This window comes from Gekko japonicus, unplaced genomic scaffold, assembly GCF_001447785.1.
Source record: "Gekko japonicus isolate JY-2015 unplaced genomic scaffold, Gekko_japonicus_V1.1 scaffold2796, whole genome shotgun sequence".
Lineage (NCBI taxonomy): Eukaryota > Metazoa > Chordata > Lepidosauria > Squamata > Gekkonidae > Gekko > Gekko japonicus.
This window is the reverse complement of record NW_015163690.1, coordinates 131821-142823: the sequence shown is the minus strand read 5'-3', so window position 1 is coordinate 142823 and position 11003 is coordinate 131821. Positions and strand designations below refer to the sequence as shown.

Below are 11003 nucleotides of genomic sequence, written 5' to 3'. Positions count from 1 at the left end.
AATTGAAAAATAATATATATAAAAAGTAAAAATTACCTTATATATTTATATGTATATTATTGTTGTATATGATAGGCCTCAGGTATAGCCAATTAAAGTCCACCAATACTTCTAAATATAAAAGGGAATGGAAAATTACATACATTTATATTTTTCAAAAAGAAATTCTTCTTTTATTAAAAAAAATTCAAGAAATTTTGAATTGGCCTACTAACCTGGCAGCATAGATTTGCGTGAGTTGAATGTATGTCACTCCATCCTGTACAAATTCTGGTATAGGTTACTATACTGTCCACCATATATAGCATTACTAGGGTGATGCAATCACCAATTAACTGTGCATGTCAATCAGGAGAGATGCAAAATAGAAGGAGGGACAAAAGGAAGAGCAACCATGAAGTGAAGATGAGAGAAGGATTTTGTACTGACAATTACTACCAACATTCATAAAAATTCATAAACAACACGTACAGATTTCATGCAAAGAGCAGGTCCAATCATCACAAACAGCAAGTCCAGTCAACTTCCTCATTAAGTCCATATGGTGCCCATGTTTTTAATTTACTAATCCAGAACAGTTCTCTTCTCAGGAGTATTCTGTGTATATTCTGGCCTGAAGTCTTCACAGTCTCTATAATCCAAAATTTTAATTGATGGTAGGAGTGCCCCATTTCGATGTAGTATCTCACCATAGGAGCCGAGTGCTTTTGCAGTTTAAGGCAGCTGTGATGCTCACATATTCTAATTTTCACAGATCTGCTTGTTTGTCCTAGGTACAACTTGGCACAAGGGCATTCCACACAGTAAATAACCCCTTTGCTTTGACAGTTGGCAAACATATTAATAGAATAAGTTTTAGTTCTGGCTGTATTTTGAAAGAATTTCTTAGGCTCTGCATACCCACAAACAGAACAATTATTGCAAGGGAAGAAGCCGTTTGGTATGTGACTCCCACGTATGGTATCTGTGTCTTGCTCCACACTCACCCTGCATCTAACAAGCATATCCTTCAGATTCCTAGCTCTTTTTGCTGTTACCAGGGTGTTTTTTTTTCATCTGGGTATGTTAGCTAACAAGTGCCAATATTTATTAATGATAGTTGTTACAGGTTTATAAGCACTATTATATGTGAGAGGTATAATAATCCTGTCTTTGCTTTGATTATGGGTTTTGGGTGTCAGTAGAGATGTTCTTGTTGTATTATATGCTCTGTAAAATGCCCTTTTTAAATTTCTCTGTGAGTAGCCTTTATCTGAAAGTTGGCTCATCAGAATACCAGCCTGTCTCTTAAAGTCACTAATCTCACTACAATTCCTCCTCAATCTCAATAATTGCGAATAGGGCAGATTCTTTTTAATGTGGGAAGGATGAAAACTAATAATGCAGCCAACATGAGTTTCTTTTCTGATTTTAGTTAACATACACTCAGCAGTAATGGGTATTTCTGCAACTTATACAAATATTTTAGGGTTTTTATTATGTTTATAAACCTGCATTTCAACCAACATTGGCTGTCATGCTTGTAGCAGGAACTCCTTTGCATATTAGGCGACACACCCCTAATGTAGCCAATCCTCCAAGAGCTTAAAGTCCAGAAGAGCTCTGTAAGTTCTTGGAGGGGGTGTGTCACCTAATATGCAAAGGAGTTCCTGCTACAAAAAGAGCCCTGCTTGCAACTAAAATCCATCAGAAAAATAAAATCTATTGGGAATATGTAGGTTTATATATCACAATGTCTGCTGGGGCCCTGGCAACTGATGACATCATCCAGTTTCAAGGGTTTTCCCTTCAGGGAGAACATAGAATAGGAGGAGGTCGAGTTGATAATAAAGATGATCATCTGCAGAGGCAACTGTTCTATTGGAATGGCAGACTGTTCTGCACTTTAGCTGTGTAACCATATTGGTACATAATGATATGCTAGATATGACAGCTTGTAGAAGTTTGTGCTTTATTTCTGGGGACTGTGCACCACGTTTGCAATTGTGTAGTGAATGTTTGCAACCATAGTCAAAGCAGAGAGCCAGTGATGTGGGGGGGCATGTGTAAGGCAAGCAGATAGCTGACAATGAGGGCAGGCAGAAGGTGAGCTGAGAGCTGAAATAAGAGATGGGATGGAAGGGCGATAAAGCTTTAGAAGGGAGGAGCAGAAAAGGTGGAAAAGGAAAACAAAGGTGGTGAAAATGAGGAAAGGTAAATGAATGGGGAGAGAGGCAGCCTAGGAGAAACAGAAAAGGGTAGATATGTAAATGCACAGGTGGGTGGGAGAGAAGGAAAGGCGAGAGGCTGCAAGCAAGGATGGAGAGGAAAAGAAAAAAAACCTTGAGGGAGAGAAGGGGGGTAGTCAGACGCTTCTTGTACCCTCTTGCAAGTCACCTCATGTCCTCCACTTGTCTTTATTCTGGTAGCCAAGTGAGCCAGATCTGGTAATACTTATATTCAGTGATTGGACCCATGAATGGACAAGACCGATCTTTCCACAAACCTGAACAATGCCCCAGGTTTGCAGAAAAATCTGAAATATTTTTTAATTTTTTAAAAAAATCCTAAATGATAAAAGGAGTGCCTGTAGCTTTAAAAAGCAGGTGGTCTCAATGGCTCTTGCTTATACAACCACAGCAGGCTTTGTTTCTGTCAGCCGGAGGGGGCACACAGCATGCTTGTTCCCTGTGCAACACCAGGGAAGCAGCACCCAGCCCACGTAAGGCATGGGGAATTGCACCCAGCCCACTCGAGCCCTGTGTGAAGCAAAGAAATTGGTATGCAGCCAGCTGGCTAGACAGGCGCCTCTTTCTTCTTCTACCCTTTGGGATGGTGGGACAGTGTCGGTCTGCCTTTTCCTTTCTCCTTCCTTCCTGGAGATGGGGCTGTGGTTGCTGGAGGCCCCTATTCTTGGAGGTTTAGTTCTCAGTCCACCACTTCTCTGCAGATAAAATGCAGGAGAGGAGAATGATGTCAGCTGCTTTGGGTCCCAATTGTGAAGAAAGGTGGGATGAAGTATTTTTTTAAAAAAAAACAGAAGATGGAGTGTGTGGGTGTGAATCAGGAAAGAATAAGTATATAGAGGTTACCAGGAGGAGGGAAAAAGGAAATAGTGCGCGGAGGTAAAAAGGGAAAATGAGGTCCCCCTTCACAATTCCTTGCTACCAGCACCTTATAAGCAGGCTGCAGTTTTTCTGGGTAGAGGCTGCCAGAGGTAGGGAAGGAGGGAAAACTGAAGACACAGCAGGAGAGAAGGAGACAGGAAAAAGTGGAGAGGCTATTGGGGCTTTCAGAGAAATGAAAGAGGAAATGGTGGAGGAGGGGAAAATGAGATATCCCCCCCCCCCCGGTAAGTCCTTGCAGATTTCCATATATTAATATGTATGGGTGTTGGATTCCAGGCACTTTTTTGTCTGAATAGTTAGTCATTTTGATTAAAAAGAAATATCAAACTTTCTTTTTTATGTATTGAATTAAAATTATATTTAATAAATTTTATCTCTGCAGATACAGAAATGCTATGCTGAAAAGTATATGTGAAGTTCTTGATTTGGAAAGATCGGGAGTAAATAGTGAACTGGTAGCCAGAATCTTAAACTTCTTGATGCATCCAAAACCTTCAGGCAAGGTGAACTGAGATAAATATGTTTTTTAAGTCATTTTTGTAATATGAATTAGCATTAGGAAAGGGAAAGGAAACTCTGGAAAGATGTTCATGTTTTTAATATCTAGATTCTGGTCCAGTAGCACCTTAGAGACCAACAAGATTTTGAGGCTATGGACTTTTGAGAACCAAAGCTAGATACCCTGATGAAAGGAACTTTGACTTTCAAAAGCTCATATCCTCAAAATCTTGTTGGTTGCTAAGGCGTTACTGGACTCAAACTCTAGCTGTTCTACTGCAGACCATCGTGGCTACCCTCTGAAAGATGGTTTTAATATGTAATGTTTCCTTTTATCGTCAAGAGTATATGTGAACAACTTTGAGCTACTAGCAAGGATCTCCTAACTTTTATGTTTTCACTTGTGGAAAACCCAGGGGAGTGGAGGAAACAACTAAATAAAAGGCAGAAATGGTGAAAGCTAAGATTAGCATTATCTTAATAACAATAGCATAAAAGCTGAATTGCACAGTAGGGTTGCCCCTGGGGATATTTTATAAAGGGATTATACCTGACAGCTATTACGATTATGCTATAGTTGAGGGTGTTTTTCAGAAATCTGGCACTTGACATTCAAACAAATTAAGAAAGAGATTATGGAATGCAGTGGATAATGGCCATAAAACTCAAAACAGGGAATGGGTCCCCTCCTTGATTTTGTGTCTACTTCCTAGAATTTTTCAGTAAGTGCTGTGAAACTGAATGCCTGGGAGCCATCATTGCCCAGAGAAGAAATGTGATTAATAACTCACGTCTTATTAAATCCAACACTACAGATCTTGCTGCTGAAAACAAGGCAGTATTGCACTTGCCAAGCTTTATTTAAAATATTTTCTACTACTTTTCTTCTGTGTGTATACAAAACAGTTTAAAGAAGTAAAATCAATGTGATCAAATGATAGCTAGGTAGAAGAAATAGAGTACATAAATCAGTCACATGGGACAGCAATAAGTAGCAGAGCGGGAAAAGGGTCCACAAGCACCAGTGAGTTTTCCTGGTGGCTAAACAATAATAAGAATGCCCCAAGCAAGCTTCCCGGCAAGGATCCTTTTGTCTGATAGTCAGGGTGCTGCTATAATACCTTTTCCTGCAGCCACCTACCTGTCTTCAAGAGAAAAGGAACAACTGTAGTTTCTGGATTGCCCGTCAAGTCCAAGACTATTGAGCAGTTTGAATTGTGCTGGAAACAAGCTGGGAGCCAGTGAAGTTTTATGTATAGATGTAATATGCTCATTATAGAAGACTCCAATTTGTCAGCTACTTGCCCTCTGTAGTATTTTCAACCAATTGAAGTTTACAGAGTGTCTTCAAATGCTACATAGCATACAAAGCATTACAGTAATTGTGTGGAATTTTCTGAAGCACAGATAACTGTTGAAATAGTGACTTCCCAAAAGGAAGCAAATTTGGCAATACCTGCTGCAGTTAAAAAGAGGGGCTCCATGCTAATTGACCATCCTTAAATAGTGCTATATCTAGGAGCACTACCATGCTCTGGACATGGGGTTGTATCTAGCATAGCATTTCCATGGGCACAAGGACTTCTGCCTGTAGAGTGTAAATTTCTCAGCGCCCCCCCCCCCCATCCTGTTGCTGAGTTAGGATTTCCATGTGCTGAAATTCTGTTCTGGATCAAAGCTATAATCTTTAAAGTGAAGTTTAGTTTAGTTCCATGAATACCACATTAATGGTTTACTGAATTGCCCACCAACAGGTCATCTGGTTTGATAGCAGCATTGATTATCCTCAACCAGTGATTTTGTGTGGGTTCAATGGATTTGTGCTTAAACGATATCCTGGGATCCCATTGTATTTTAAAATGATTTATTAGCGCAGGGTTACACTTTAAGATGATTGCAGTCTGGGCAATTTTCCCCTTATGGTTTGCTTAAGTATGTGCTAATATTTCTATGGAATTGTACTCCTAAATGTTTCAATATTTTATAGCCATTACCAAAATCCAAGAAAACACCCAGTAAAGGTGGTAAAAAAGAACGCAGTAGCTCTGGAACAGCAAGAAAAGCCAAACACACCAAATGTCCTGAGATCCTCTCAGATGAATCTAGTAGTGAGGAAGATGAAAAGAAGGAAGAGGATGAATCATCTGAAGAAGATAAAGAAAGTGAAGAGGAGGTAAATGCTATAAATACTAGAGAACAGGGGTGTCAAACATGCAACCCATGGGCTGGATGTGGTCCACAGAGGGCTCAAATCTGGCCCCTGAGCAACTTCCTTCTCCTGCTTCTGTTCCCAGGGCTGCTCCTGCAGCTGCACTGTAGCTTGCTTTTTCCCCAGCTCCATTGTGGCTTTTTGCTTGCTGCCTGTTGCCTCCCATCCCCCCCTCCCCCCCCTCTCTCTCACACACACAAACACAGAGAAAGAGAGAGAGAGAGAGCTTCTGCTACCTTCTCCAGGGCTGCTCCTCCTCTTCTGGGGAGGGAGGGGAGGAGAGAGAAAACAAAGTTGGAATCCCATTTCAGCTTCAAGACCAACAGTGTTTTATTCCAGGTGTAAGCTTTTGTGTGCAAGCATACTTCTTGGGAGGGAGGGGGTGGGTGTGTGGGTTCTTCTGACAAGCACAATGTACATTAAGGAAATTATTTTGGCTTATTCTGAAAAGTTGTTTGTTTTTTAAAGGTTGGATTTCTCTGTTTATATCTGGATTTTTTTTCCAAAAAGAGCCTGGTAGGAATTAGAACACTTGGATTGGTCCTTATATCTTGGAGAGTGGAGTGATTTCAGATGCCTAATGATGATGGAACACATTGGTAGTAAGACAGGAAAACTAGCTCTCAGTTCAGTCCAGGAGGATGCACTGTCTTGAGCTTCATTATCAGTTGCAATTCAGCAGTCTCCCTTTCTAAATCTCCCTTTGAAATTCCTTTGTAAGCGCACTGCTGCTTTAGGTCAGCAATTGAATGTTGTGGTTTTTAATGTCAGACTTATGTCCATTTATTGTTTGCATCTTCCTGGACTGAATCCTCCTAGATGGAATTGAGACCTAGGTTTCCTGTCTCATTACCAATGCTGGTCTCTCCATGCCTACTTCCCCTCTGCATATCACACCTTATCCAATCAAGCCTGTAGTGTCATTCACCTGCTATTGCCATTTGACATCTGAAATCACCTTTATAAAGTTTATATCTCTGGATTACCTTGTGTTACATTTTATGGCACGCATGGCCCAGCCCAACAAAGTGACATTTATGTCAGATCCATCCCCCATAACAAATGAGTTTGACACCTTGGCTATAGAAGATAACACTGCAGTAGGCTCACTTGGAGGGGTGGGAGGCAGCATTGTTACAGAAGAAAATCCTATAGTGGAGTAATGCCTTTCTCCTTAATTGTAAAGAATTATTTGTCTTGAATTTCTGCCATTCTTTCTTTATAGTCATGACTGGAATTGAGGAAACCACGTTTCTAAACTACTGGGTTCTAGGAAGTACAGATATAAATTACTAATCCCAAAATGTGACTTTAGGAGAAATTATGCCAGTAAAAGAGTAGATACTAACCTCAAGCTTGTAGGGTTTTCCTGTGTATCTTAACTTTTTTTAGTACCTTGTAAAATGAGGGGACCATTCTCTAGCACTGCATCAACTATGGGTGGCATCCAGGCTCTTACAACAGAGCAAGCTTGTAGAAATGGATTTTACCCAACTTCCTCTTCCCCCTCCTGCTCAGAAGTCCCCTATTCTTCCATTCCAGTCACCGTTGCTGTTGTTCAGAGGTGGCTGTAGAACTTAGGCCATGTTGCACTAGGGGAGAGTGGGTAGCTAAAAATATTAATTGGCTGAAGTTTGCATGAGTGGAGCAAACTCTGTGGAGCAAAAGTTCAAGCAGGAGTTAGGGGATGACTTTCAACTCTTCCTCCGGTCTTTGTGTGACATACTATTTGGAAGGGTCCCTTGATTCTCAACATTGGGTTTTTTTCTGTGGAGCAAAGGGGATGCAAGATGAAGGAGAAAATGGGAAATATTGAACATGTTATCTGCTATCACAGGAGTTTGGATCCCATCCGTTATATTAAAATTGTAGGCAGGTAATGCCAAGTACAAAGGGTTTGAATTGAGGTGCTGCTGTGTTTAATCTTTGCTACGAGGAAAACTTTCTAACCATAAATTGTACAATAGATTATTTCTTTAGCATTAGGAGAATACTGTAGTGAGAATAAATGTAATAAATACTGTAATGTTCTTTTTATCTCTCCAACAGCGACCTAAAAAATCAACTAAAAAAGAAAAACCCAAGCAGAAGACAACTCCAAAAACCAAAAAGGGCACAAAGAATGCAAATGTCAAGAAAGCAGATAGTAGTACAACCAAGAAAAGTCAGAATAGCTCCAAAAAAGGTAAATCCCTCTTTCAAAAATTTAACAAAGCTGTACTAGGTAGACCAGGATTGTTTTCAGTAATCTACAAAGACCTGTGGAATCGGGTGGTTTCAAGTTTCCTAATCCTTACCACTGCCGTATGAATTTCTGTTTTTATGTTTACCATTGGCCATTGAAGCCAAGAACACAAACTCTGGGTTGAGCTCACATGGAAGTGATATCTCCTGGTCTATTTCCTATGGATCAAGCCATTAGAAAGATGTGGTAAATTGCTGTGAATCTTGAATTTTTATTCTTACAGACAACAAAGATAAGTCACTGTTGTAACTCTGTGGCAGAGGGGTTCTTTTTCTGGAAGAGTTCACCATAAATTACTTCAAACAGTATCCCAATTGACTGGACCAAATGATGCATTTAAATTCTGTAAAGACTCACATTCTCCAGTCAGTGGAGAAAGTATCCTTGTGTGGGTTGTGCTCTGTGAACAAGGCATATGCAGAATTTTTTTTGCAAAGGTTTCCACTTATTCTGAGGAAGTGCACCACCTCTTCAGTCCATTCTCTGTCCACTCCTTGGACAGTTGCTTGCATTGGCTCTCTAGCAGTTGCTTGCATTGGCTCAGAGGGGGAAAAACAGCCTTGAATGGAGCATCCTCAGGCAGCTTCTACAGTGAAGCCATTGTGATAGGACAGCAGCCTCATCTTTCATGCCTTCAGTTCAAACCTCTGCAATGGCTCTAACTGCCTTTCCCTCATCTGCTGCTTTCATGTCCCCTGCCAAGGCCCTGACAGGGACGGAGTGCAAGCAGCAGTCCCTCTCCCACTTAGAACTTCGGGGGCAGGTGGGCCCAATGGCAGAAGCTCTGCAAAGTAATTGGAGCCACTGATGCTTCCCCCCCCCTCCTTCTCAGGGCCAGGAGGCCTCGGCAAGTGTCACTGCCAAGCAGGCATCTCTCCCACACACACCTACTGCCTCATCTGTTGGTAAAAAGGTAAAGGTCCCCTTGCTCGAAAGCCAGTCGAGTCCAACTCTAGGGTTGCGGTGCTCATCTCTGATTCAAAGCTGAAGAGCCAGCGCTGTCCGAAGACGTTTCCGTGGTCATGTGGCCGGCATGACTAAACACCAAGGTGCACGGAACGCTGTTACCTTCCCACTGAAGTGGTACCTATTTATCTACTTGCAATTTGTTGCTTTCGAACTGCTAGGTTGGCAGGAGCTGGAACTATAGACGGGAGCTCACTCCGTCATGCGGCAACTCGGGTCTTGAACTGCTGAACTACTGACCTTCCACAGCCTGCAGTTCAGCATCTTAACCACTTGATAGGGAGCTCCAAAATACTGAAGGAGGACACGGGAGCTGCATTTGCACTTGGAGTCCACCATAAGTGATAGAATGTCCCATCTTGCTGTTCACATATTCAGCACTTCTTTGAAACATTTTTATACATTTTAGCTAACTTTTCTGGAGACGCATACACCATCTATACATCATTTTATAAAATTTTCTTTTAAATTAGTACGTAATGTAAATTCAAGACCTTTTGACCACATATTTTGCCATTGTTTCAACTGTAGTAACTGAAGATCTTTGCCCATTTTACCATATAATCTTTTATTTGTTCTTACTCTGTCTCAGATTTCAACGACAGTTTATACATTTTTGCAATAAAATGTTCATTCTTACACCATTGCGTTTCAAATTCCATCATTGTTCAAAACCACAAGACCTCTTATCCATTTCAAAACTTTCTAGTAGAGAAGATTTGTTAATGTTACAGTCTCCTTGTGTAAATTGTAACATTAACAGTACAGTTTGGTTACCATCTTTCATCTAAAAAATGCTTCCTGTGTTGATAGCTGCAAAGGTGTTTTCTGACAAAGCCTAGGCATATATTTGATCTTCAACGTGGTCTCTGTGCTTCACACCCATGGGATCTAGTGCGCACGCGCTGGATCGACCGGTGCTGTAGCAAGCTCTTTTAACGGATTTTCACGCCCAGTCCCTCAGGCATGCGCAGGAACCCCACCGGGCATGCCCAGAGGGGTGGGCGCGGACATCCCGCCAGTTCCTTTCTTACCGCCGCATTGAGTAGACCTATTTTTCATCGGTCAAATCAGTTCGCTTTTGGCTTTCGGCTCACAGCTCTTAGGAATTATTTCCTTATTCTAAATTTTCTCTCCTTTCACTTTTTATTTGTTCTTCAAAAAAACTTTTTAAAAAACCATTTTCTGCTGAGGGGGAGTCTACCGACTATCTCGGGCCTTTGGGCTATCCCCCCCCCCTTCAAACGTTCCCTTTTCTTCACTTTCTTTTATGGAGAAGAAGTGGGTTTTTCTCAATAGGTGCAAGGGTTGCGGCAGCAAACTTGCTCCTCCCGACCATCATACCCTATGCATTTTTTGTTTCGGAGAGTCTCACCGACCAGAGTCCTGTTGCCACTGTGCTTGTTCTTCTAATCAAATGCGGAAAAACCGAGCTGCGCGCCTTACAGTAGCGCTGCTAGAATCGGCCCTTACTCCTACCTCAGCGATGGAGGAGAGACCATCAACACCGACAGCTCCAGCATCGAAACCTGCCTCCGATGCCGACCAATGCTCCCTCTAAGCTATGGAGTCCTGTGAGCAAAAATGCTACTTTGTGAGCTACTGGCATTAATGTTGTGTAAGTGAGCAATTTGGCTACTGCATAAATTAGTTTGTTCTGGAGCCATCATTCCTGAGCCAAGACAAAAATGTGTGAGCTGGAGGCTAAGAAACTGTGAGCTAGCTCACACTAACTCAGCTTAGAGGGAACACTGATGCCGACCACCCGACACCGAAGCTCCTGGCATCGATGGCGCAATCTTCCGCTTCCACGCCAATCAAAAAGAAGGCCAAGGCAAGTAAGGATCACAAGTCCGTGAAGAAGGGCACCTCAAAGTCCCTTAAGGCGGCGAAGAAGGGGAAGGAAGCGGTGCCTGCACTGGGTGATGCCCCTAAAGTGCCTCCCGTTCCAACGGCAGTATCGATATCGGAGACCCAA

General features: G+C 41.9%; 1 protein-coding gene across 1 annotated transcript in view; it reads left to right on the top strand.

Moving 5' to 3' along the window:
• The window catches only part of DEK (DEK proto-oncogene), a 30747-nt gene that overhangs the window by 13701 nt on the left and 6043 nt on the right, over window positions 1–11003 (top strand). Inside the window, exons 6-8 of the mRNA XM_015407785.1 lie at window positions 3490–3610; window positions 5593–5778; window positions 7864–7999. Coding sequence (XP_015263271.1) covers window positions 3490–3610; window positions 5593–5778; window positions 7864–7999 — 443 coding nt within the window. The remainder of the gene's footprint in view (window positions 1–3489; window positions 3611–5592; window positions 5779–7863; window positions 8000–11003) is intronic.